Source organism: Caretta caretta, chromosome 14 (assembly GCF_965140235.1).
Source record: "Caretta caretta isolate rCarCar2 chromosome 14, rCarCar1.hap1, whole genome shotgun sequence".
NCBI lineage: Eukaryota > Metazoa > Chordata > Testudines > Cheloniidae > Caretta > Caretta caretta.
In genome coordinates this window covers 4,001,602-4,028,233 of record NC_134219.1, presented here as the reverse complement: position 1 = coordinate 4,028,233, position 26,632 = coordinate 4,001,602, and the positions used below count along the sequence as shown (strand labels likewise).

At 64.2% G+C, this 26,632-nt stretch overlaps 1 protein-coding gene across 6 annotated transcripts in view; it reads right to left on the bottom strand.

Annotated features, from left to right (window-relative positions):
* The window catches only part of SDK2 (sidekick cell adhesion molecule 2), a 185,210-nt gene that overhangs the window by 9,405 nt on the left and 149,173 nt on the right, over window positions 1–26,632 (bottom strand). For 2 of the 6 annotated variants that reach the window (XM_048818024.2, XM_048818027.2), the window contains 26 exons: window positions 24,491–24,686; window positions 23,985–24,083; window positions 22,970–23,161; window positions 22,477–22,598; window positions 22,213–22,322; window positions 21,615–21,765; window positions 19,569–19,806; window positions 19,250–19,365; window positions 18,623–18,812; window positions 17,576–17,674; window positions 16,616–16,810; window positions 16,248–16,449; window positions 15,795–15,898; window positions 15,237–15,307; window positions 14,536–14,671; window positions 13,336–13,392; window positions 12,861–12,962; window positions 12,272–12,387; window positions 10,091–10,277; window positions 8,162–8,299; window positions 6,452–6,613; window positions 6,022–6,147; window positions 4,308–4,472; window positions 3,307–3,447; window positions 992–1,130; window positions 239–386 (listed from right to left, as the gene is read on the bottom strand). In XM_048818024.2, the coding sequence (XP_048673981.2) occupies window positions 239–386; window positions 992–1,130; window positions 3,307–3,447; window positions 4,308–4,472; window positions 6,022–6,147; window positions 6,452–6,613; window positions 8,162–8,299; window positions 10,091–10,277; window positions 12,272–12,387; window positions 12,861–12,962; window positions 13,336–13,392; window positions 14,536–14,671; window positions 15,237–15,307; window positions 15,795–15,898; window positions 16,248–16,449; window positions 16,616–16,810; window positions 17,576–17,674; window positions 18,623–18,812; window positions 19,250–19,365; window positions 19,569–19,806; window positions 21,615–21,765; window positions 22,213–22,322; window positions 22,477–22,598; window positions 22,970–23,161; window positions 23,985–24,083; window positions 24,491–24,686 (3,702 nt within the window). The remainder of the gene's footprint in view (window positions 1–238; window positions 387–991; window positions 1,131–3,306; window positions 3,448–4,307; window positions 4,473–6,021; window positions 6,148–6,451; window positions 6,614–8,161; window positions 8,300–10,090; window positions 10,278–12,271; window positions 12,388–12,860; window positions 12,963–13,335; window positions 13,393–14,535; window positions 14,672–15,236; window positions 15,308–15,794; window positions 15,899–16,247; window positions 16,450–16,615; window positions 16,811–17,575; window positions 17,675–18,622; window positions 18,813–19,249; window positions 19,366–19,568; window positions 19,807–21,614; window positions 21,766–22,212; window positions 22,323–22,476; window positions 22,599–22,969; window positions 23,162–23,984; window positions 24,084–24,490; window positions 24,687–26,632) is intronic. The other 4 variants (XM_048818026.2, XM_048818025.2, XM_075119175.1 and 1 more) reach the window with 4 other exon arrangements.

The following is a 26,632-nucleotide window of genomic DNA, read 5'->3' as shown; positions in this document are numbered from 1 at the left end:
AGGGGACAGGAATTGTGGGGGACGATGGGGGCAGCCAGCCTGGGGATCCCAGGCATGGGGTGCAATTTTCCCCCACAGGGGGCAATGGCTGAATGGGGTGGGGAGGCCTATCTGACTCCTGCCTCCAACCCCTTGGGCCGCAGATGCCTCTCACCCTCTAGCCAGGCCCTGCCATGAGCATGTGCTGCCCCCCAGCCCTGCCAAGCTGAGAGCCCTGGCCCCGGGGGGCCCCCCTCACCTGGGAGTCGGAGATCTCGGAGGGCTTCTCCGTCAGGCTGCTGCTCTCGGCTGGGATGAGGTCATTGTACTTGGTGACGTCCTCGTCGGAGTAATGCAGGCTCCCGGGGCTGGGCCGCGGCGGGGACCTCGGCAGGGACACGGAAGCTCTACGTTTCATTTGGAAGGGGAGAACTCTGGCGCTGGAGATGATCCCCCGGGCCCCGCTTGGGCAGACCAGCCACGGCCACCCCTGCAGGCCCCACCTGAGCCCATTGACGCCCGTCCCCGTGACTTCTGGGCGCTAGCAGGGCTGTTCAGAGCACCCCAGCCGTCCCCACTGCAGTCTGCCGGCCTCTGGGGCTGAGCCATTAACCAGCGGGGTCCTGGCGGCTCCGGCTTCCTCTCCTGCCGAGCAATCCTGTGGGATGCCTATGGGCTTTGCTTCGGCACAGCTGGGGTCCCGGCTCCAGATGCTTCAGAGCAATGCTATCCCCCGCCCGCCTCGACAGCCCTGAGTGAGGGGCGAGCAGCGGCAGCCCCACTGAGCCGACGGCTGGAGGTGGAGGGCCCGATCCGGAGCCACGTCCAACCCCTGTATTGCTCCGGGCTTCCCCTCCCCGCCCAGAACCACCTGCGGGTGCGGATGGTGTTGGGGAGCGTCCGGCAGGTGCTCGCACACCAGTAAGCCGGCCAGTGGGGCACAGTGGGGGCGGGGGCCTGGCCCCAGATCTCTTGCTGGGCACACAGAGCCCTGGGCCCCTGCGGCCAGTACCTGGTGTAGATGCCGTTCTTCCTGCAGAAGGAGTTCTTGACGGAGAGGCGCCGGTTGTTGAGCTCCAGGGCCGGGAAGCTGCCCTCGTCCAGACTCACCATCTCGCCGTGGCTCAGTGCGTTCGCCTTGGAGTTGTTCCCTGTCGGGGCGGGGGGGGAGCCATCAGCTGGGGCAGCGCCGAGCCCCGTGGGGAACCCGCACATCACACACCCGGCTATGGGACCGGCTCAGACTCCTGGGCCGACCCTCCCGGACCTGCTGTGGGGAGCGGCCTGGAGACGAGCAATGGGATTTGGAACGGAAGCCCCCCCAAAAGTTGAGGGAGAAAGGGGGAGCAGGCAGGTGTACTGGAGCCAGGGGTTCCCCAGGCCAATGACCCCCCCTCTCTCCGCAGATGCGTGGGCATAGGAAACCCCCCAGCTCAGCCAGCGGGCACCATGCCCAGCAAGCTCAGTGGCTATAAAGGGGTAGGGCAGCCTTCACCCGTCCCATCTCATCACTCAGTCTGGTCTGCATCAGTGCCAGCCACAGCTTCGAACTGGGCTGGGAGGGCTCAGGGAACGAGCTCACCCCCCGCTCTCCAGCCAGCCCTCGGATCCCAGGGCTGCGGCACCTCCGCGGGGCTGGCTCAAGGCTGGGGTGCTGCTCTTCACAGGTCCCCAGCGTGGCCGGGGGGCACGGGTTACGCAGAGCTCCCGGTGCCAGCCCACCCCCTGGAGGCGTGAGGAGCGGGCCGCATGGCTGGTGCTCCGCTGGAAGTTGGTCTCAGCTCTGTGTCTGGCCAGCCCTGCTCGCTACGCTGCGAGTGTGGTAAAATCCTGCCCGGCATGCAATCTGCTAAGTGCCCAGGCCCTCTGGCACGCTGCGCCCAGCGGTGGGGGAGCAGGCCCTGGGCAAATCAGGGCTGAGCATCAGGAGATCTGCGTCCCAGCTCTGCCAGCAGTTCACTGGGCAAATCACCACCTGCTTGTGACTCAGTTTCCCCATCCCTAAAACGAGGATACTGATGCTTCCTGATCTCCTGCATGGGTTAACTCTTTAATGTCTATAAAGTGCTTTGAGATCCCTGAAGGGCAAGTGCTGGGGTTGGGCACAGGGTTCCTCTGCAAACAGCTGCACAAGCTGCCCGGCTCTGGTCCCTTGGGGCCCCACTGCTCCCTGCCTTCCAGCCGGGGTGGGCGTTTCCTGGTGCAGAGCTGCCGTCGGATACTGGCACCAGCGGGGCGAACGGTGCGGTGGCATTTCACACCCACGATGCCCAGGTGGGAGCAATGACCCAGCAGCAGGGGGGCGGAGAATCGGGCCCCTTGGCGTCTAACTCCGGGCCCCACGAACCCAGGCACCAGTGCTAGAGGCTCTGGGTGCGACTCGCCCCAGGAGTCCAGGTTCCCAGCGCCAGGCGTCTCTCCCTTGCTCTGCTACACAAGTGTATTGACTGAGCAGGGCGGGCGGCATTAGCCCCACAATCTGAGCCCTTCATTTGGCTAAGAAAACAGAACCGCATTTACAAACCCCGTGACCCTTCCTGCCGCTGGCAGCTCACAATGAGAGAAGCTGTTCGTTGGATCCTTAGCTCCCAGGACCATTAACACGGCCTGCGAGGCACTTTTCTAACCCGTGTCTGTGGCAGAGCAGGGGTGGGATGGGCCGGTTGTGCTGGGGGGACGGTTCTGGTGTCGCTCCTCTCCCGTCAGCAGAGCAGCTCGCGGGCCAGTGGCAGAAGGCGACAAGGTCTTACCCGCAGGCCAGGGCAGCGAAGGGAAAGGCTCCCACTGATCAGACTGCTGGGGGGGGCTTTCGGGGAAACTTCCCAGCGCTGGGGGGCCGGGGCAGGCCCCATGCCCAGCCCAGGAACGCCAGGGCGCACCCCGACGCTGGCTCCCCTGGCTCCCCTGGCTTTGGAGTCACCAATTGAGCCACGTCCCACCCTAACACCAGGGTTAGGGGGTGCAGGGAGGTATGTGAACCATAACAACTAGGGCAAAAGCTGATGGAGACCCCTGGTCCTCCACTGGTATATCCAGGCACACCTCCAGCAGAGCGGCACTGGTCTACCCCAGCCACGCGGCCAGGCCCTCTGGGGTGCAAGCTGCAGGCAGGGAAGGCGAAACGCAATCTCCCGTACCCAGGCACGGCTCTCGGGTTCCCAGCACTGCACCTCTGTCTTTGACACCGGGGCAGCTTGGAGCCAGCCCCCCTGGTTCCCAGCACCTTGCCCCCGGCTGGGTGAGTCTGGGGGCTGCTCCTCCCGCGCCGCAGCCTCCGTGGCACCACGTCCCCCTAGGCCGGGCCGGGCAGCCCCGCTGGGCGCTCACCTGCGTCTGACTTCTTGGCATACTTCTTGCTCTGCCCGCGGATGATGAGGACGAAGACCAGCAGGAGGATGAAGATGAGCCCGACCAAGGCGATGACCACCAGGAACCACCACTCCTCGTAGAAGGGGTTGGCTTTCTGGGCTGGAAGGCAGCCGTAGAGAGCAGGGTCAGTCCCCACCCGCCCTGCTGGCTCACACCCTGGGGCCTGTCCTGGGTGCTAGCGGGGCTTGGAGCTTGTTTGTGTGTTGGGATGGGACCTAACTCATTCCAGGGACTCTTCCTCTGCTCCCGAGGAACCCCAATAGACTTGCAAACAATGAACTTGTTGAACTGGGGGGCTGGGATAGCAGGGGGCTGGGAGGGGGAGTTGGGGGCATTGGCAGAGCGAGGGGGAGAGTCCAGGGCTGGGTGAGCAGGGGCAATGGGTTAGGAGTGAGGGGCCCTGGCAGAGCTGTGTGGGAGCCCAGGGCTGGGCTGGCAGGGGCGATGGGTGGGGAGTGAGGGGCATGGGCAGTGTCTGTGGGGAGGGAAGGGGAATCACAGTACGGTGACTGCCAGGTGTCCTGGCCGTATCTGTCCATTTTCAGGCACCCGAGCGGAGCTGCCAAGAGTTTTCTTGTTTCCAAGGAAGCAGGTGCCCGTGCGCATGGAGAGATCACCCCCTTCCCAGGAGCGGCTGCTCCAGTGCCCTTTAACTCAGCCCCCCACCTCCTCCGCTGAGCTCCCCTCCAGTCCCGGCCCCTGCCCCCAGGGCACTGACAGCACCTGCTGCCCCCCACCTCCTCTGTTGCTGGTTTCCCCAAGTGCCTGATCCCCTCCCCTCCTGGCCCTCCAGCCCGGGGGCAGGGGAAATGGGCTGCAGGGAGGGGGGTACATTAGGTGGGACAGGGTGGATGAGGTGGTCCCTGCCTCCCTGTGGCATGAACCCTCCTTCCTGGCACAGCGGCCCCACAGACAGGCCAGGAGAGCAGCCTGGGGCACGTCCCTCCCAGCCCCAGCACCTGAGATGGAGGGGGAGGGTGCACTGGGTGTCCCGTAGCCGTAGTCGTTGACGGCGATGACCCGGAAGTCGTAGCTGACCCCCTGCTTCAGGATGTCCATGCTGAAGGTGTAGGAGGTCACCTCCCTGGGGATGTCCTTGATAAGGATGTCCCACAGCCCCTCGTCTGGAAGAGAGGAGAGGCGCCCAGCTTGGTGAGGGGTGGGAGCGGCCCTAGAGAGCCAGGGGTGGGTGCACGGGTGGGGGGCAGAAGGCAGCAAGTTCCTCGCCCCAAGTGATGGGTGCAAAGGTCCTGGCTGAACGGCACACACGGCATGAGGGTCTGGAGTCAGCACCTTTGGGTGGCAGGGGTCCTCTGAGCTAACAGGGGATCGCCATCTGCTGCAGCAGCACCAGGGCTTGTACCTCCCTGGGTCTTCAGCCACCGGAGGGTCGCCTGACTGTAACTGGCTGTTCCATTGACGTGCACGCTGGGCTTCCCCCGCGCTCTGTGCATCTGGCCCTCCTTTCCCCGTGCTCGGTGCGGCCGGCTCTCCTTCCCCTGCGCTCTGGGAGGCTGGCCCTCCTTCCCCCCGCGCTCTGGGAGGCTGGCCCTCCTTCCCCCCACACTCTGTGCATCTGGCCCTCCTTACCCCTGTGCTCAGTGCGGCTGGCTCTCCTTCCCCTGCGCTCTGTGCATCTGGCCCTCCTTACCCCCATGCTCGGTGCGGCTGGCTCTCCTTCCCCCGCGCTCTGAGAGGCTGGCCCTCCTTCCCTCCGCGCTCTGTGCATCTGGCCCTCCTTCCCCCTGCGCTCTGTGCATCTGGCCCTCCTTCCCCCCGCGCTCTGGGAGGCTGGCCCTCCTTCCCCCCGCGCTCTGGGAGGCTGGCCCTCCTTCCCCCCGCACTCTGGGAGGCTGGCCCACCTTCCCCCGCGCTCTGGGAGGCTGGCCCTCCTTCCCCCCGTGCTCTGGGAGGCTGGCCCTCCTTACCCCCATGCTCTGTGCATCTGGCCCTCCTTCCCCCCGTGCTTGGTGCGGCCGGCTCTCCTTCCCCCGCGCTCTGGGAGGCTGGCCCTCCTTTCCCCCGCGCTCTGGGAGGCTGGCCCTCCTTCCCCCCACGCTCTGTGCATCTGGCCCTCCTTACCCCCGTGTGCATCTGGCCCTCCTTACCCCCGTGCTCTGTGCATTTGGCCCTGCTTACCCCCATGCTGTGTGTGGCCGGCTCTTCTTCCCCCATGCTCTGTGGGGCAAGGGGTCCCAGAGCGCGCTGCCCCACTCCCCCACCGGCTGCTCTGCGTGTGGTGCCGGTGGGGTTACAAAAGCAGGGCTGCCCTGGCAGCGGTTCTGCCAGGCGAAGTGGCTGGGGAACCCAGGTACAACCCAGTAGAACCTGCCTGGCGTAACCCCGTTCGGTCCCGCACTGTAGAAAGGCCCCACGTGGGTTAGCATGGGTTACCTCAGCCTCCCTGCCTGGCGTCTGCCCACACCACCCACCGCAGCAACCTCTCAGGCCCTGGGGAGGCGCCGTCTAGAGTGGAAGGTGCTCAGGGGTGCCCATAGGACCTGGTCCTGCGGTGGGCCCCAGGGGCCCAGGTGCCTTGCGAGGCCACCAGCACGTGTCCTGCCCTGTAGGGATGGCAGCCGTGGGGCAGAGCTGGGCCCTGTGTTCCTGCCAGGCCAGTGGCGGGGGGAGGGAGGGGCGGGGGAATGCATGGGGAGGGGTCATGTACGGTACCTGAGGGCCGGGCCTCGATGACGGATCGGGTGATGGGCCCCTTGCCGGGATCCCCATTCGCCCAGTGGATAGTGATGGCTGAGCCATACCGGGAGATGAAGGGCTCACCCGGTGGCCCGGGGGCACCTGGGAAACCACAACAAAACACATTGTAACAGGGAGAAAAACCATAACCTTTCCCTAACATCACTGGGGGCGGGGGAGCCCAGCCCCTTGCCCTCCTCTCTTCTCAGCCCCTCATGGCTCCAACCCCCACGTCCAACCCCGACTGCCCATCCAGGCTCCCACTACATTGGCCCATGGGGCCCTTCAGGTGAATCCTTCCTGCTGCAGAGATCTGTGCTCGCGGGAATCCTGGGGACCCTCCCCCCATCACAAAGCCACCCCCCGCCCCCGAGAGGCAGCGTGAGCCTGCGCGGCAGTGCCGTACCTTCCCCCGGCCCTGTGGTGACATTGGCCTCGATCTCGGGCCCGTAGGCAAAGGTTTTGGCCCGGATCCGGAACCTGTATGTCACGCCCTCCGCCAGGTCCTTCACCTTCATCCACAGGGGGCTGTTCCCCTTCACGTCCACCGTCACGATCTTACTCACGCCTGGGGGGCAGAGGGCACAGATGTGGCATGCAGAAATCCTGGCGCCCACCCCACCCTCACAGTGCCAGGATCTGGCGTTGGGGAAGAGAGCTGCAAGCCTGGTGCTGAGTGTGGCCAAACCAACCCCATCCAGTGTGAAATCGAGGCCTGAACCCACCTCGCTCTGGCCTATGTGGGGCAGCGACGCCCTGCAGCACAATTCCGGAGTAGCCGGGCTGGTGTCTCTGGTCTGGGGACTGGATCCCAGGTCTCCTGCACTGTAGCCCAGGCTGTGTCTGTTAACATTCACCTACATGGCCCAGCGAGTCCCATGTCCTGCCCCCAGTACCCTGTCGGGGCTGCTTTGCAGGAAGCACATAATGCCCCCCGCTAGCTAGCAGAAGGAGAGCCTTCCTGACCCCGCGGGATCAGCGCATGCCCTGAAGCATGCCCTTTGCTTGGCAGAACCCCAGGCCCCCGTGCGCTGTGGGCGGCAAGCCGGGTTTGCAGGATCAAAGGACAACCTGCATGGCGCAGGTTCAAAGGAGAAGCCCCTCCTGCCGCTCCCTGGGGTCACTGCGGCCCGCCTCCAGAGCCCTCGCTTCACAGCCCTTCCTCTGAACCCGACTCTCAGAAGCCCAGGTGGCAGCAGGGAACACTGAGCAGCCATTGTCCCCCCGGCCACCCCACCCGTGCGCTTCGCTGCGTTCTCAGGCTCTCTCCTGCCCACTCTGGACGGCCCATCAGCCGCTCGGGGAGGAGGGGGGAGCCAATGCTCCCCCTCTTTTGTCTGTTGCTCCGGACGTAACAGCTCGGGTAGGGGAGCTGGGGTGGTGGCAGCGGTGGGCCGGGCTACCGGGGGCACTGCAGAGAGACGAGGGAGGGAGGCGCTAGACTCCAGCTCTGAAGACGTGACGAAGGATCATTAGAGCTGGCTGCACCGGGATGTTTTGGCCCCGTGAGAATTCCACTGCAGATGCTCTGCCCGGTTTTGTTTTGTTTTGGTTTTTTTCTGAATCCCGGAAACTTTTCACCAACAAAGGGTCTTGGGCCAAAATTCTCCATTTTGTTGAAAAAACCATTTTCACCGTCAAAATGGCGGGACAGAATGTGCACGGACGCGCTCAGAACCGGGCATCCCTGTGTCTCTCCGAGCCCTTTGCACAGTGACCTATGGGACAAACCCAGGGTTGCCCTGGCCTCGCTGCCCTGCAGCTACCTCTGGGGAGGAACACGGGAAAGGTTTTAAAGTGAATAGCAACAGAAGGGAACAGCACAAGCGGGAGTTGGGCCGGGACGCTGGGCTGGTCCCCAAAGCCTAGTGATGAGTGGCAGGCAGCCACAGAGAGATTCTGCCCCATGCTGCTCAGCACATCCGCCTGGCCTGGGGTAAATTTAATCCTTCCCCAGAAACAGATTTTCCTGCCACCCAGGCTCCTTTACCAGCTTTGCTTCCCCACTCTGCAGGGAGTGGTGGCCCCTGAACCCCCATCACACCCTGCCCCCCGCAGCCAATAGCCCTGCCGTACCTCCACCCCCCGCCCCGCCCGTTGAGCCCTGGACCCTTACCATCCACAGGCGTGCAGGGCTCATAGACCAGCCTGTACCCTTCCAGAATGCCATTGGGCAGCAGAGGCGGTTCCCAGGAGACGTTCACCGAGGTGGTGGTCAGCTCGCTGAACCTGATGGTGCTGGGGGCGCTGGGGGCTGCATGGAGAAAGCAGAGGGGCTTTGCAGACTTCCCCTGGGTGAGGGAGGAGAGGGGTGTAGATCCCACTGGCCCCCCTCGCTCCTCTGTCAGCTCGTCCTGGGTTTGCTGGGTGGGGCGGTTGGCGAGCGAGGCCGTGGGAAAGGGATGGATTCAGTCACACTACGTCAGCATTAACGGGTGTGTGTTTGTGACCTGCCTGAATTCCCCCCCTCCCCGCAAGTCCTCCTGAGCAGGTGAGGGAAGCAGACAGGCAGTCCCTCGGAGCTGGGGGTGGGGAGGGTGGGCCTGGAGACTGTGTGAGTTTGTGTTCTGTGTTTGAAAGACTTTGACCAAGTTTGGGTTACCAGACACTGGACTGGGGCCTAGAGGGCCAGCATGCACCTGAGGACTCACTAAATGGGACCCTGGGAGGGGGTCACTTGAGACACTTTTGGACCAAGTGAGTTCTTAAAGGGCCCTTAGGAGGGGGGGACATTGAGGCAGGGCGCGATGGAGCAACCTTGGACCATGAGGGGGCATTCAGGAGGTGGCTGTCTGTAGTACAGTGAGTTAGCTGAGAACTCCAAACTCATCCCGCCAGTGCCAACTCCCCAGTAACACCCTCCTTGCGGGGCTGGACTCTTCAGGACCCCCCTCTTCCCACCGCAACTCCAGAAAAGAGTGAGAGAACCAAGTGCTCCAGACCCGATAGGAAACAACTGATGGGCCCTGCTGGACCCCTCTCTGCTTCTCCTCTGCAGAGCTATGCAGCCCCCGCATGTCTGGGCTGTGTCTCCTCCTGACACCGGCGTGCCTCTGGTTTCCCTGTGGACCAGCTCCCTGCCAAGACACCTTGCATGTCTGGGTTATTTGGGCAAATGCTGACGCATTACCTCTCGGGCAGGTGGGAGGAGGAAGGGGTTAATGCCCCCATTGCACTTTTGCCCGGGGGGCAGGAATGGTCAAGGAGAACGAGGCGTTGTTGCAGCGTCCTCAAAGCCCACCCAGCAGAGTGTCTCCAGGACTTGGCCCCTGAGGCCCCCCCCAAAGGCTGAGAAGGGGGCCTGCCCCAGCGGGGAGCTGCGGAGCTACCTGGGCAGATCCAGCACAAAGAACTGGGGCGATTATTTTCAGCCTCCTCCTTGGTGCTGTGCCAAGAAGAAGCCCAAGGCCGTGACGAGAGGCTGGCTCCGAAACCGCCACTGCTCCGCCCCTGCGGGTGACGGGCTGGAACCCCAGGGCCAGCTCCTGCACGGGCATCAGCTGGGGCAGCACCGTTGGTGGCAGTGGGGTACCATGGCCAGACACGGCTGTGGATCCGGCCCGGTTCCCCCATGCTGGCTCCGTACCTGGAGTACGTGGATGCACTGGCTGGTTTACTTCTTGAATGGGAAGGGAGGGCGTTGGGGGCTTCAGCAGCCAGGTGTCCCCACAGCATCGTTAACTGCAGAGCCCCGCCCTCGCCTGGCTTCAATCCCAGGCCGAGGCCAAAAGTGGGACGAGTCTGTCAGGTCTCAACCTAGAAGAGCCTCATCTGCAAATAGCACTGAACCACCCCCCAAGGAGCACAACTCGGCCCAGCGGCCAGCCTCTGCTCAGGACAGGACCAGAACACAGAGGGACGTGGTGGCAACACACAGGGCTTGGCAGAGCTGGGTGGGGGGAGTCCAGGGCTGGGATAAGGCAGGACAGGAGGGGCTGCAGGTTGGGATGGAGCATGTGGGCCGCTGTGCGATCCCTCCTGATTCGCGGCCCCATCAGTGAAAGGAGTATGGGCCCGGTGTCCCCAGGCACGGCAAGGAGCCCACCTGCCTGCTGCGTCCTGCCCCTGACGAGGGCGCTGCGGGGCCCGTCCCCGGCGGCGTTGAAGGCCAAGACGGTGATCAGGTATGAGGTGTATCCCGTGAGGTTCTTCAGCTTGGCCCCATTCTCGGGCAGGAAGAGCGTCTTCACCCGCTCCGTGCCATTCTGGCGCTGGGCCTCCCAGAAATAGATCTGCAGGGGGTGGGGGTTACAGGGAAGAAGAGGGCTGGGTTAAGGCCAGGCCCAATGCTGGCAGGGGCCTGACATAGCTGCTAGCCCCGCTGATCCCCAGGCGCTCCCCTTCACAGCCTGCTCCCGGCGCTGACCACCCCGGGCTGGGGCTCCCCCGCCACAGACTCAGCTTCCCCCAGATCCAGCCCGCCTGGCTTCTCCTTCTGCAGAGCAGCACCGGGAAGTGGTCCCCGCTGCTGGCCCCTTGGGGGAGCGACTGGGGCGGTGGCTGCTCTGCGGTGGAGGAGATGTAGGGCCATTTATATTTAAGGTCCCCTGACCCCCAAGAAAGACCCCGCCCCATCTTTCAGTGGGACACAGTCAGACACGCTCCAGAAGGAGGAAAGCTCCTGGGCCTTGCCTACCCTACAGTGGTGTAGCCAGGCCAGTGCCCTCTCCTAGGGCTGGTCCGAACAGGAAACGCACCCGCTTGGCACAGGGAAGGGGGCAGGGGAGTTCAACCAATTTCTAAAAACCTCTGTGAGGGGATATCGACTGCGGGTCAAAAGCAGCTTTTCTGGGTTTAGCTTAAATGCCTCCTGATCAGTTTCAGCCAAGCGCCACCGGGCTGCTCTCAAAGTGAAGTGAATATGTCCATATGGGGCTTGCACCGGTTTCATTAAGTCCCATTTTCAGCCCCTCGAAGTTAAAGGCCTGCAGTGTCTGGGTCTGGACAGTTGCAGGTTCTAGAACCAGCAAAGCTCCAGAGGAGTCTCCACTCCAGAAGCCCCCAGAAGCCCCTCTCGGTTCCAAAGGGCCCAGCCAAACACAGGCCGGGAGCACAGAAGACGCACGCCTGTCTCTGGCTCTGAGTCGGAGAAGGGGCTTTCCTGTGTCCAGAGGAAAGGAGGGAGCAGGGTGCGTCGGCTCCAGACCATGCTAGATGGAAAATGTGACCCACGTCCCTTGGCTTAGCTAGGTCAGAGCCCAGAGAATCAAACGCGGGCTGAGGTCACCCTTGAGCGGTGCCCAAATATCCAGGGAGAGGCTGTACGGTCCCAGCAATCCTGCCCCGGTCCCACTTCCCTGAGAGCTGCAAAGCCACTGCCCAGAACTGGCCCTCTGCAGCACACCCCATGGCCTGGGCATGGGCCCATTCTGCCCCCGCCCGCTGACCCAGTATCCCGCAGCGGTACACCCCCACCAAACTACAGCAAGCGTCAGCTCAGGGGCACAGGCCAACCCCAGCCCTACAGGGGATGCAATGGGGTGGCTGACCAAGCTGAAAGCTCCCACCACCGGGTTATGGGGCAAAGAAGTCCGGCCCATGTGGAAATGCCAGGGGGTCCTGCCCAAATCCCAGCTATGCCCTTCTGCTGGGAGTGCCCAGACCCCTGAGAGGGCCTGGAGAACAGGGCTGGTGCGGGATTGGAAGTGAAACCGCGCCACCTGCTGAGCACACCGGGAACTGCGCACAGCTGTGGGGGGTGTGGGGGTGTGTGGGGGTGTGTACACAAGCGCCATGCCAGCTGACTCAGGGCTGGGCACTGCCCCCGGGGTGGAAGAACCCGCGACGGCTGGGCACTGCAGCTGCAGGGTGGCAACAGACTGAGCAGTGAGGGGTGGTGGCAACATCCCCCGTTCCCATTCCCTTGCAAACCCAATGCCACGGACTGCTGGGCATTAGCCCTCCTGGCTCTGATGGTGTCGGGTCAAACAGGTTCACTGTGCTTTGTATTCCTGGAGCGCCTTCTACCCGAGCATCTCCCAGCCCCGACCAGTTAAACTCAGTCCCTCCTTCACACACCCGGCTCAGTGCTCCTGGCCCTGTTGGCATCAGAGGGAAACTAAGGCACGGAGGGGTTGCTGAGCTGGTGTTGAGTGGGTAGCCAATGGGAACTCTGGGTGCCCAGCTCCCCTCAGCGACGTGCCCCTTGGGGAGCCGGGGCAGAGGGGGGCGGGCTCCTGGGCGCTGTGAGGATTGTAACAGCCAGCGGGAGATGGGGGGCCAGTACCTTATAGCCCTGGATGTCTCCGTTCTGCGCCTCCAGGGGGGGCGGCTCCCACGTGACGTCCAGCTGGGTGGCCGTGGTGGTCTGAACGGCCACGTTCTGCGGCGGGGCGGTGGGCACTACAGAAGGAGAGCGAGTGGGGTGAGAGCGCCCGAGCCCCCCGGCACTCTCGTCCCCCGGCTTGGCGGCTGGGGTGCAGGGGGAGAGGGGGACGTCTGATCCCACCCTCTCCCTGCGGACACCGGGGGTCTCTCCGAGTCCTGCAGCCGCTGTGCCGCCATCCATGGGCCATGGCCACTGAATCCCAGCCCTTCCCCTGCTCAGACGGTGTCCTGCTGCTGGCTGGCGGCCGGGGAGTGGGGCAGGCCGCGGGCACAGGCTGGTTCCTGGCGGGGAAGCGCAGCCCCGGCCGCCGATAGGGAACAGCAACAGCGACCTGCTCCGGGAGAGGCTCCCTTAGCTCAGCTGGGCAGGGCCCGTGAATTCCCTGGCGAGTGCTGGACGTGGCCAAGGGACGGGGCGGCCCTTAGTGACCAACGGGGGAGCTCAAAGCCTGCCCGGAAGCAGAGATGCCCACACAGCCCTGACTCACCTGCCTCGCCCACGAAGACCTCCTGGGGGGGGCTGGAGGGCCCCTCGCCCGCGGCATTGTACACACTCATGCGGATCTCGTAACGCCTGTGCTTGCTCAGATCTGCAGGGGGTGAGAGGAGGGGAAGTGGGTGCCAGGAAGAGCCGGGCAGGAGCCCATCCACAGGGCCAGGAGCACTGGTGTTTCACCTCCCTCCCATTAACCCCTTCTCTGCCCCCTCGGGGCTAGGCCGGGCGGTGGGGATGTCCTGTCTTGCTGTGATACCCCAGCCGCAGGGGGCAGCTCTGCCGATATGTCTGCCCCCCGTCCCAGGTACGATGGGGAGCAGTGAAGTGACTAGCGGTCGCCTGTAGGTACCCAGCTAATACCCCGGGCACCCTGTGCTTTCTGGAAGGCGGAGGGGGCGGGGAAGTCAGGAGGGGAGCGACACGCAGACGGACAGAGACGAGCCCCGAAGCAGAGAGCGGAGACTTACTGTCCAGTTCGTGGTGCGTGAGGCCGGCTCCGGTCAGGTTCCGCACGGCGTACCCTGCTGCGGGCGTTGAGAGGGAGCGCAGGGGAGAGCGGTCAGTGGGGTTAGTCACACACAGACAGAACAAGCAGGACGGACGCCCCGCAGGCCTGGGAGTGGCGGGACGGCTGCCAGGGCTAGCGCAGGGGGCAGCGTTGGTTAGCGGGGAGGGAGAAGAAACCCCGTGGAGCTTCACTGCTGCCACCAGGGGTTCAGAGGGGCCCGAGCTGGGGAGCGCCCCGGGAGTGACAGGAGCTGGCTGTGCCCTGCCGTGTGTGTACGCCCTGGGGACTGCCCTCAGACTGCTTCCTGCCTCCCTGGCCCTGGCATGCCCCGGCTCTGCCCCTCAGCTCCTCTGAAGGGAGTCCTGCCTGGCATTGGCATTAGCCCTGCTGGCAGTGCCAGCCTACCTGCTGCCCACCTAGCCTCTGCCCTACCATCCCACTCCCCTTCTCCACTACCAGGGCGTGGGCTGCAGCCCTCCCCAGTGATGCTGTTCCTCTGCGTAGCAGCCTGGGCGTTAACCGGTGCCAGCAGGGAGCAAGATCAGAGATGACTGACAGTCCTCAGCACAGCAACCCTGGGAACTGGGGGCCGGGGCTCCCCTCAGGGGGGCTTCAGCATCGTCTGGGGAGGACCTCAGCACCCGGCCAACTCCCCTGGCCCCTGGTTAAGCGTACAGGAGACTTCGCAAACAGGGAAAAGGAAAAAAAAGCACCAGGTCAAATTTCGGTCTCCCCAGCTAACCAACATCCCTCTGAAGTCGTCAGCTCCTGACCTCCTAGCCCTCTCCAGATCCCCCCACCCAGCAGAGAGCAGCCCCCTGCCCCGCCCCCCCCCTCGGCATCAGCACTCACACCACCAGCCATGTCACTCCCCTGAGGCGCGGGGCTCAGCCCTGCCGGGTGATGCTGCCCCGAGCCCCGCGGGAGAAGAGCGGGACACGCGGGCCCAGGACAGCTCCTGGAGCTCAGATCGGTGCGCTGGAGGCTCTGGGGCCGGCCGGCTGGTGTCCACACAGAGCGCTCAGGGGGGCTGCAAGGCAGGGCACGGGGCGGGGCTGAGCATCACGGAGAGCCCCGTGGGGTGGGGTGAGAGGAATCCCCCCACGACGTCCCTTCCCCACCCATCTGTGTTCCCAGGGGACCGAATAAGGGCACTCACGGGTGAGCTCCGTCCACTTGGCGCCGGGGCTGCTGACGCTGCGCGTGGTGAAGCCGCGCAGCCCATCGTAGACCAGCTCCCGGTAGCGGATCCGGAAGCCCAGCAGGATCCCGTTGATCTTGTCCTCGGTGGGGGGCTGCACGGGGGGGGACAGGAGCCAAGAGGAGGGGGCAGTCAGCGGGGGGAGCCCATGGAGACGGTGCATGGCACTGCCTGCCCCCGGAGCCTGTGCTGCCCTCACCCCCCTGTGGGATTTCCCCCTTCACTCGCTGCCTCCCGCTGCGCCCTGCTGCAAGGAGGCTCCCTACAGCCAGGGAGGGATCAGGGGTCCCTTAAGGCGCGGTGCCTTAACCGCGCTCCCAGCCCCTGCAGGTCCCCGGAGCCCCGAGCCCGCTGGGAAGCAGCAGTACCCACCGGGGCCAGCCTGCTTCCGGCCCCTCTCTGCGGCAGCCACTGGGCGCCCCGGATGCCGGGGTCCTACTCGACCAGCAGCGGCATGCGGATGCGGCACCGGGTGGCAAAGCCACACTGGCAGTTAGCCAGTGGCCCTGCCCAGAGAGAGCAGAGCGGACAGGAACGGCGAGCGAGGGGATCCGCAGTGCCGAGGGGACACTGCTCCCAGGCCTTCCCGGGGCTCGGGAAAGTGAGTCAAGCAGCTGCCTTACAGAGACGGGCGGGGGCAGTGCAGTGCCGCACGGTACCTGCCAGCGGATCAGGACAGAGGTGGTGGTGTGAGGCATGACCGAGAGGATGGTGGGGGCTTCCTCTGGGGCTGGGGGGAGAAGAAACATAGGTGAGATGCTGAGAGGCACGAGGGTCCCTCCCCCTGGCCAGGAGAACAGGTGCTGGCTGGCTCCAGACTCCGGCTCCCTCCCACCCTGCGCAGCTCAGGCGGTCGGAGCCTTCCACAGGGTCGCTGGTTTGAATCCCCTCCACGCTGGGAGAGGTGAGCCAATGGGCCCACGTAACCAACCCCCATCTCGCCCCAAGGAGCGCCAGCTGGCTGACCACTGGACGGGTCCCGGGGAACAAGGCTGCCTCGTTCCACAGACAAGGCTCCGGCCTGGAGTGTGCTGGGAGCTGTGACCCAGCGTGGGCTGCACCCTGCCACTGAAGAGACAAGGCTGGCACCGGGCGCCCTGCAGCCTCCGTGCGCCGCGTCTCCCATGCCTGCCCGGGGCCGAGCCCAGCTGGCAATGGGGCACCAGCCCAGTCGGCAATGGGGCACCAGCCCAGTCCTGCAGGGAAGGGGCACTGACCGGCCTGCAAGGTGGTGAGTGACTCCGACTCTTGGCTGTATTCGCTGTCCCCGATGTCGTTGGTCGCCTTGATGCGGAACTTGTAGGAGGTGAAGGGCTTCAACCTGGGCCAGGAGCACACGGGAGGGGAAGGGGATGGGTGTGAGGCACAGCTGGGGGGCTGCAGGGCAGGGGTCCAGTGCCTTCCAGTAGAGGCAGGATATGAAATGGAGCAGCCTTACTTTGGCCAGCGCATGGGGGGGGGGTGAGATCAGCCCCACAAAAGCCATTCTCCTAATTTCAGGTGGGGAAACTGAGGCACAGAGCGGTGCCTAAGGTTGGTGGCAAAGCCGGGAATAAAAGCCTGATCTCCTGACTCCCAGACCAGTGCCCCTAGGCCACGCTGCCTCTCGCCTGCCCCACCCTGCCACAGACCCTACCGGGCCTTGCCCACTTCGAAGGCCCCCGCCTCACCTGTCCACGACGAAGGCGGTGGCGTTGTGGCTGACAGAGGCGGAGTGCAGTGTCCACTCGCCAGCCGGCAGCTCGCGGGTCTGCACCGTGTAGTACCGGACCGGCGAGAGGCCGTCGCTGCCCGGCTCCCAGCACAAGAGCACACTGCAGGCCTTCACATCCTCCTGCCGCACCACGGGCTTGCTGGGGGGCTGCGGGCGGTCTGAGGAGGGGGAGAAGGGTGTGAGGGCTCGGCCAGAAGGCCCAGCAAGGCTGCATCTGGCCCCGTTCCCCCCTTGGGCAGGGCCTGGGTTCTACACCCGCGGCTGCCTTGGAGCCGTGCCCCACCCCTGCCCTGGGAGAGCGCCCCCCAGCCCCGGCATGGTCACCTCTCTTCTCGGTGGTCACCACCAGCGCCTCGGCCGCCTCGCCCCAGCCTTTGCGGGTCTGCGCCGTGATGCGGAAGAGGTAGGTCGACTCCGGCTGCAGGCCGGCGGCCGTGTACTGGCGGGCGCTGGGGTTGAGCACCTCCACGGTGGCAGCATTGGCACTGGTGGTGTTCAGGCGGTGGGTGATCTGGTACGCTGCGGAGAAGGGGGACGGAGGCGGTCAGCCAGAGCTGGGACAAGGCTGCCCCCCACCCCGGCCTGCAAGGGGGCAGAAAGGCTGCTCCAGGAGAAGCAGGATGGAGCCAGGACTGGCAGGGGGAGGCACAAACGAGCCAGTCGTGAGCGCCTGGGCCCAGCTCCCCGCACTGGGTCCGGCCCTAGGGCCCGCCCGGGAGGTGACCCCACGCCGGGTGCGGGAGGCGCTGGGCTGGCTCCCCTGTCTCAGCCTAGGCGAGACGTTCACAAATGTCCATGTCTGCCCCGCAGCAGGAAGATGGGTGCCCTTGCCCAGCCCACCTCGGTGCCAGGCAGGATTCTGCTTCCCTCTGGTGGCTGATGGGGCTCGCCAGCTCTGTGATTTATCAGGGGAGCAGCTTGGGCGCCTCCAGGGACCCAGGGACCGAGGCGGCTGGCTCCGGCCTGGTGCAGAGAAGCCCGGAGCGGCGGAGTAGCTGCTTCAGCAGCCGCCATTCCCCCAGCGGGAACATGCTGTGCACATGGACATGCGCTGGTGGGCGACTTCCTGCAGAGGCCCCCAGCACGGCCCTCCCCCCTGCAGGGCTCAGCTCAGCTGCATCCCCGGGCCCCAGCCCTGTCGCTCACACCCAGCTGCATGCCCGCGAAACACCCGCCAGCACAGCAACATCACACCCTCCCGCTGCCCAGCATCCCGAGCACGGCCCCCTCCCAGCGTTCCCGGGACCGCTACCCACACGCCAGGGCGCTCGGAGAAGCGCTTACCTAGAATGATGCCGTTCGGCGCGGCTGGGGGCTGCCAGATCAGCCGGACTGAAGTGGTCCTCACTTCTGGGAAGAGGATGCCCACCGGGGGCCCGGGCACTGGGGCAGGACGAGAGCAGAGGGAGCGCTGGGTGACGGGCAATCGGGCTCAGAGCCCTCGGCCGGAGCAAATGGGGAGTGGAGCCCGTCCCAGCCCAGCGGCTGGGGGAGCCCGCTGGCCAAGCCCTGAAGCTAGTGGCTGCTGGGCCTCCATCGCAGAACTCTGCTGGGTGCACCTGGGTGCAAATGCCCCACAGGGCACCCGGGGCTTCCCCTCCTCTGGGAGCTGTTCCGCTGAAAACTGCCAACGACCCGTGTGAGACTGACGGAGCAGGGCGTGCAGAAAGACTCCCACACGCACACGCATGTACTTAGGGACAGAGATGCACCCCCCCAGAGACAAACACCGACCTGCCCTCCACACCTTTAGGGACACCCGCCCCACACACCAACACACACCCTTAGGGACACCCACCCCACCCCACCCCCACAGCCCCTTTAGGGGCACACACCAACACTCACCCTGCTAGGGAACCCCCCCATCCGTACACACCCCCTTAGGGGCATGCACACTCCCTCCTCAGCATACCCTGGGGGCACAAACACACACATGCAGGCATGGGGGCACACCCGAGCGTTTGTGCACTCCCCTGGGGGCCCAGATGCACACTCAGGAAGGCAGACAGGGCAAAGTGCTCTCTCCTGCCCTGTTACGTCCCCACCTTGTATTTCTGGGGCTGGCACACCCCCCCCCCCGCCCGTGCAGAGGCCAGAGCCCTCCCAGAACGGGCAGACAGAGGGGGAGGCTGTCCGCACTGAGTGCGACAGAGGGCCGACCAGAGGCTGTTTTCTCCTCATCCCAGCGTGACGGGGGCACTCGCCCTTCCACTGACCGGCCCTCGTTTGCGCCCGGCCTCACCCCGCGTGTCACCCTCCGCGAGCGCCGCCCCGTCCAAAGACCCCGAGCGCCCCGTCAGCGCGAATGGGCGGGGGAGGAGTGGCGCCTACCGTCGTCCAGAGTCCTCTCCAGGATGGGTGGGGAGCTGGGCGCGCCGTCCCCGATCCGGGTGAAGGCCAGCACGCGGATCTCGTACAGCACGTACTTGCCCAGGCCTGCGAGCTGGGCGCTGCGGGAGGCGTTCCCCTCGGCCGGCCAGAACCGGGCCCGCGCGTCCGAGTCCTTCTCCTTGTACACGACCTGGAACACAGCCCATGTGAAACCGACGGAACCAGTGCCGCACGCCCCGGGCTGCCCTGCCGCGCCAGCCGAACCCACTTCCCAGGCTGAATGGGGCCCGCCGCGGGTGGGGCCGGGGCACCCGACAGCCCCTCAGTTCACAGCCCCATGCAGGGCACCAGGGGACAGAGCGCCACGCCGCATGCAGGGCAGCCTGTCCCCAAGGAAAAGCCATGGCAGGAGCATTGACAGGCATGTTTCGGGGAGCCCAGGAGTGGAATAGCCACAGGCCACAGGACTGGGGGAGCAGGGGGTTGCGGGTCGGGATTGAGGGACAGAGCTGGTGGGGAAGCCCAGGGCTGCGTTGCAGGGAGCTGTGGGTGGGGCTGAGGGGCACCGGCCCAGCTCTCGAGGGGGCTGCTGCGTCCCAACGAGCGATCACACGGGCTGACACCCACCTTGTAGCCCAGGATGAGCCCGTTGCGATCCGCCTCGGGGATCTCGTTCCATCGGACCAGCATGCTGCTGGAGGTGGTGGCCAGCGCGGACACGTTGGTGGGGCCGGACGAGGGGACTGGCGAGGGGAGAAGAAAGTGAGGTCAGAAGCCGGCCCGGCTGCTGCCCGTGGCAGTGGGGCCGGGAGCCGGGCAGGGCACACCCAGGCTGGGGGGCTGATGGGCACTGCAAGCTCAGGGGCAGCTGGGCACAGGACAGGGATCTCTCCGCCGGCCCAGGGGTGGGGCAGGCCCCAGAGCCGGCAGGGGGAGCAGCAGGTACCTGACTCCCTGGTGCGTCCCAGCACGACGTGGCTCCAGGGCCCAGCCCCGATGGCGTTGAAGGCCTGGACCTGCACGCGGTACTCCGTCCACTCCTCCAGGTCCTCGATGGTGAACTCCCGCTCCACCCGGTCGTGGATCACGTGCACCACCGTCCTGCCCCGCCCGTCCGCCCGCGTGTACCGCAGCTTGTAGCCCACCGACTCCGGGTTCCCGTTGTACTCCAGCTCCGGGAGCGGCTGGGGGAGGGGGTGACACTCAGCACCAGCCACCCTCACCCGCCCCCCCCCCCCACAGCCGCTAACAAACGTACCCTCCCCCACACCCAGCACAGCCCCCCAAACCCACGTACCCTCTCCCCCATGCCCAGCACAGCCCCCCGCTAACCCATGTACCTTCCCCCACACCCAGCACAGACCCCACTAACCCATGTACCCTCCCCCCACACCCAGCACAGCCCCCCAAACCCACGTACCCTCCCCCCCACACCCAGAACAGCCCCCCGCTAACAAACGTACCCTCCTCCACATCCGGCACAGACCCCACTAACCCATGTACCCTCCCCCCACACCCAGCACAGCCCCCTGCTAATGTACCCTACCCCACACCCAGCACAGCCCCCCAAACCCACGTACCCTCCCCATACACCCACCACAGCCCCCCGCTAACCCATGTACCCTCCCCCCACAGCCCCCCGTTAACCCACGTACCCTCCCCCCACGCCCAGCACAGCCCCCCGCTAACCCATGTACCCTCCCCCACACCCAGCACAGCCCCCACTAACCCATGTACGTTCCCCCCACACCCAGCACAGCCCCCCAAACCCACGTATCCTCCCCACACACCCACCACAGCCCCCCGCTAACAAACGTACCCTCCCCCACATCCAGCACAGCCCCCAAACCGACGTACCCTCCCCCCACACCCAGCACAGCCCCCTGCTAACGTACCCTACCCCACACCCAGCACAGCCCCCCAAACCCACGTACCCTCCCCACACACCCACCACAGCCCCCCGCTAACCCATGTACCCTCCCCCCACAGCCCCCCGCTAACCCATGTACCCTCTCCCCACGCCCAGCACAGCCCCCCGCTAACCCATGTACCCTCCCCCCATACCCAGCACAGCCCCCCAAACCCACGTATCTTCCCCCACACCTAGCACAGCCCCCTGCTAACGTACCCTACCCCACACCCAGCACAGCCCCCCAAACCCACGTACCCTCCCCACACAACCACCACAGCCCCCTGCTAACCCATGTATCCTCCCCCCACGCCCACCACAGCCCCCCGCTAACCCATGTACCCTCCCCCCAAGCCCAGCACAGCCCCCAGCTAACCCATGTATCCTCCCCTCACACACAGCACAGCCCCCCGCTAACCCATGTACCCTCCCCCACACCCAGCACAGCCCCCACTAACCTATGTACCCTCCCCCCATATAGCCCCCCGCTAACCCACGTATCCTCCCCCACGCCCACTACAGCCCCCCTAACCCATGTACCATCTCCCACATCCAACACAGCCCCCACTAACCCACCTACTCTCCCCCGACACCCAGCACAACCTCTCACTAACCCTCCTACCCTCCCCCCACACCCAGCACAGTCCCCCGCTAACTCACGGACCCTCCCTCCACACCCAGCACAGCCCCCCGCTAACTCACGGACCCTCCCCCCACACCCAGCACAGCCCCCGCTAACCCACGTTCCCTCCTCCACACCCAGCACAGCCCCTCGCTAACCCCATTCATCCAGATTCATCCCCTTGCCCAACTAACCTGTGTGCAGGTCCCCCCCAGCACACAAAGGCCTATTAGCCTCCCCAGCATTGCAATGCACAGCCAGGCTGCTTCCCCGCACCCCACAGGAAGACAGTGGCTAACGCTGCATTAAACAAGGCTGCAGCCCCCAGACCCTGTGACTGCCATTTTCTCTCTGCTTCATTCCCGGCTCCCCACCCAAGGGAGTGCCCCGGGCAGTGCCTGTCCGGGCAGAGGGTGGGCACCGGCCCGGGGTTTACCTGGCCGCCCCGCATTGTCACTTACCATCCAGCGCAACCACAGGCTGGTCTCGCTGGCCGTCCGCAGGGTGACATTGGCGGGCGCCACGTCCGGGGGAGCCTGCAGGGTCTGCATCCTTCTGGAGGGCACGCTGGGCGGGCTGGTGCCCACGATGTTCACCTGCCGCAGGCGGAAGCTGCGCGGAGTGGAGCCGAGTCACCGTGGGCAGGGAAGGGACTCAGGAGGGCTGCGGGCACCCCCCATCCCCTTCCCGAGGGCAACGGGGCGCGGGCTACAATACAACCCCCACCCCCTCTCAGCGCATAGCTCAGGGCGTCCCCATGCTGTGCTCTGGCGGACACTAGGGGGCGCTGCTGCTGGGGAAAGGTTCAACCACACCTAGGACCCAGGGCCCCCCTCCCTGGTGCTCTGCTGGGTGCACGGTGCTAGGGGAGGAGAGGCTCTGCCCAGCCCCTCTGGGGTACCTGTCTTTGGGAGAGGAAAGCCTGGGGCCCGATGGGCTGAGAAGGCCCATTAGGGCCAGGCCCCCATGCCACCCAGAGTGGGTGCCAGCCGCCTGCAGGGCAAGGAGGGGGGTGGTAGCAGCCTTGGCACTCGCCAGGCGCCGGTCCCCAGCACCCACCTGTAGTGCATGTAGGGGTGGAGGTTGGGCACCTCCATGGAGCGGGCGTCGGGGTCGTTGGCCAGCTGGTGAATGAGCTCCCAGTCCTCGTTCTCGCCGATCTGACCCACCTGTGGACAAGGGGGTGGCGTGAGGGGCGCCGCACGTGGGCCTGTCAGCGCAGTGTCCCAGCCCAAGAGCCCCCACGCGCAAGGTGCTGTACACCCCCTCGATAGGCCTGGGCTCCCCGGCTCCTTCACCTCCCCGCCCCAGGGACCCCCTCACCTGAGCTTCCACCAGCCAGCGGGAAATGGAGGTCTTCCCGTCGTAGCCCGGCCTGAACTGGAGCGTCACGGAGCGCGGGCCGATGTTGGAGATGCCCAGATTGGTCGGCGCGCCGGGGAGCTCTGTGGGGAGAGGACAGGATGGGAGGGGACGTCCTGTTGCGGGTCCGAGGGGCAAGTGTGGCCGGCCTTCGCCCTCCCATCCTGGGCGCCCGCGGCAGCAGCGAGGGGAGATGGTAGGGGAGAACAGCACAGCCATCATGCACACGCCCCGGCAGCGATAGGGCAGAGTCACCCCCAGCACGAGTGGCCGGGCCTGGCCGATGGCTACTAAGGCCTGGAGAGCCAGCTCCTGCCCTGTGCTGCCCCTGCTCCAGACCCGCTCCCCGCGCATTCTTCATGGGGTGCCCTTGACCCAGGGCCTGCTCGTGCTCTGCCGGAAGCCAAAGGGAGGGCGGTGACCGGAGCAGAAGGGGGCTGGGAGCCAGGTTTACCTGGAGGCACCCCGGAGGAGATGGTGGAGGAGGACACCTGGCCCTGCCCCTTGGACGTCATGGCGGCCACCTCGATGGTGTAGGTGGTGAGGGCGGTGAGGCCGGTGACGCGGTACTCCAGGGTGACGTTGGGCAGGTAGTGCGTCACCCGCGTGTTGGTGCGGTTGTACTCCTCCCAGGAGATCCGGTAGCCTGCAAAACACAACCCAGCCACATGGGCACATGGGTGTCACGCTCTACGCCCCATTGTGGGAAACTTCCCCGCCCCCCGGGGGGAGACTCCTTTCAACTTGCCCGCACCCCTCCCCAGGCCACCGCGTGGGCCCCAGCCAATGTAGTGTCACCCCCATGCTTTGTCGGCAGAGGGGCCTCACTTCACAGATCTCCCTAGTAGCCTGACAGCCCGGCGCAAGGGGCCACTAGCCAGAGGCCAAAGGGTGCACAGACAGCTCCTCGAGCCAGCGCTGGTCCCTTCTGCCCCACACCTCTCGCTTGCCAACCCCTCTGCGGTTCGGGCACAAGGAGTGGGATGTTCAAGCCGCATGGGGGGTTGGGAAGGTCCCACCCAACGGCTCCTGCCCTGAATTCTCCATCAAGTGTTTGCCATGGAGCCGGTTTTCCACCATCCTCCATAGCAACATCTGCCTGGTTTGGCGGGCACTGCCCTGGCCACGCCAGAGTCTCCTTGGCACTCCGTGACGTGGAGGGAGCCAGATGTGGCTGGGATGTGGAGACTGGGGCCGAGGGGAGCGAGGTGGAAATGGGGTAACTGAAGCATCCCAGGAGAACAGCAGCAGCTGCAAGGACGTTAGGCCCCCACCATGCGGGAAGGAAGGGGTTGGGGGGCCGGGGAGACAGGACTGTCCCGCGGCCCAGAGCGTGTTCCCGGCTGTGGCCTTGGGCAGCACCAGGCTGCCACTGTTTGGAAGCATGGAGCCGTGCTGATCGCGCCGGGCCTGCAGCTCAGCTGGGCCGGGGGAGAGTCCGGCGAGCAGCCCCCCCGGGAGCTCCTTACCGGTCAGGATGCCGTTCTTCTCCAGGGGCTCCTGCCAGCTGACCTTCAGTGACGTGTCCAGGATGTCGCTGAAGCTGAGGTGCCCCACGGGGCCAGGCGCTGCCCAAAAAACCCCAACGCCAAGAGTTAGAGAGGAGCAAGCAGCGCACATCTCAGCACCAGCTGAGCAGCCAGGCCGAGGTGAACTGGGGTCTCCCCAGGGCGCTGGCCAGTGAAAGCGAGTGGTGAGCTGGAGTGAGCGGGGGTCTCCCCGGGGTATCTCCCGTGGTGAGCTGGAGTGAGCGGGGGTCTCCCCGGGGTATCCCCCATGGTGAGCTGGAGCGAGCGGGGGTCTCCACGGGGTATCCCCCATGGTGAGCTGGAGCGAGCGGGGGTCTCCACGGGGTATCCCCCATGGTGAGTAGGGGGAGGTTCTAGGGCCCAGGTCCCTGGCTCAGCAGGAGCCTCTGGGAGCTGGGCTGCCCGCCCCACCCTACGTCCCAAGGGAATGCAAGGCCTCCCCGTACCGTCCTCGTGGGTGCGCACCAGCTGCGGCGGGCTGCGCGGGCCGTCCCCTGGTGTGGTGAAGCACACCACCGAGGTGAAGTACTCCGTGAACTTCTTCAGGCCTCCGATGTAGCCCACGTGGATGCTGTCCTGGAAGTTGGGCCTCACCGTCACCACTGTCACCTCCTCCTCCTGCTCCGGCTCCCACGCGATCAGCTAGGGGTGAAAAACAACAGTGTCCCAGCCCCGCGTGGGGGTGAGAACCAGCCCTCAGCCCACAGCTGCCCCTTCAGTCGCCTCTCCTCCCAAAGGACGGGTCGTGAGTGACGGAAACGCCCGGGGCGTCCACTGATCACAGAGGGACGCCAAGAAGCCAGGTCACTGCCCCAGCCCCACAGCAGGAAGGGCTGCCCGTATGGGGGCTCCACAAGCAATTCCAGCTAGCTAGCAGGGTGTATGGGGGGGTGGGATTTCAAAGCCAGAGAGGCCCATTCTGGGCATCAAGTCTTTCTGACCTCCTCCGTAACACAGGCCAGAGACCCTCACCCAGCGATCCCCACATTAAGCTCAATCATTTGTGCCTGACTAGCACAGTATCTTTCAGTCTGCATTCAAAGACACAGTGATGGAGAATTTACAACCTCCCTTGGTAACCTGCCCCATACTTAATTAGACAGACGGGAAGGTGTGACAAGGGTAGACAGAGCCAGATGGTGATAGATAAGCCAAGGACGCGTTAATCTCCTTTCAGCTGTTGCAGAGTCGTGACCTTGGCAGCAACGGTCAGGCAATAGGAGTTTGTTTCTGATGAATCCGTGTTTCTAGCTAGTGTGACTTTTGGGGTATAAGATCCTGGATCTCCTCTAAACTCAGCTCACTCCCCCAGCTTGATCTTGCATCTGGCCATGACGCTGGAGTTTGACTTTCACAGGGCGCTGACAGCCAGGCCAGAAGGGACGTGGGGAGGGGGAATGGAGCAGCTTTGCAATATCAGTGGAAAGGTTCCCAGCGTTGGGTTTAGCTGGCCCCCAAACACTGCAGCACCCGTCTCTGGCAGGAGACTCACCCAGGGCAAGGGGCCCGACTATTTTCAGTGCCCGGGCTCAGTGAAGGGCAAAACATTAAAACAGACCAGAAAACAGGGAAAAGGTAAATCTGATGCTTAAAACTAGGTCGTGGTCAACAATCAAAGGAGTTGTTAGCAACACAGCCCATGTCGGGGGTGGGTGGGTTATTTTTGAATATATGATTTTTAACCTTTAATAAAGAACATTTTTAAAACAGCCTCATTATTATGATTATTTGCTATGGCAGGTGCCCTACAAACACAGAACAAAGAGATGGCCACTGTCCCAGAGCCCGGGCAATCTCTGAGTGCTTAACAACTTGGCTTTACAAACTTTGCAGGCTCTCGGCCACCAGACAATAAGTTGAACTCTGAGGTGGTTGTGCACTGGACACCCACTGCCTTTTCACTCACAAGCCATGGGGGATGTTTTTGCTTTCCACAAGGGAACAGAGATTTCCTTTGGGGAGGGGGCCGTCTCCCCACACGTCTCTTCAAGACAATGCAAACCCTCCAACGCATCTCCAAATCAAAGCTTTTCATTCGGAGTCTCTCATTTATTCGGAGTTGATTAAACATCAATTAATGGTGCAAAGCAAACACTCAATGAGTTTTAATAAGCGTTTGTATTTATCCGTACAAAACAACAGAGAGCTGATGCTTTGTGATTAACTCCCCCGATAACAATGCACAATAGCCTGCTTCCCTATGGCGTTACATTTAGAAGGGATGTCTAGGCATTAAATTGGGACCATGGAAGATAGCCTATAGCAAGTTAATTAGATACTAATTAGGCCCTAAAATACTAATCAAAAATACTAAGTGGCATTTAATAAGTATGTTAAATATCCTGCTTACTCTGGTTATCTCGTTTGTTGGCAATTAAATTCCTGAACTTCTTTGCAGTAGATTAAGAAACAAGTATAATATTTTAATTCAATGCAATTAATGTAATTTTGAATTAATTACAATTTGGAATTAATTACAGAGCATCGGAGGCTGAGCTCCTGTGTAAGTGTTAAATCTTAGGAAATATTACTTTAATAGTCAGTTAGACTCAATTAGAAGACCTGCTTTTGGGGGGTTTTAAATGCAA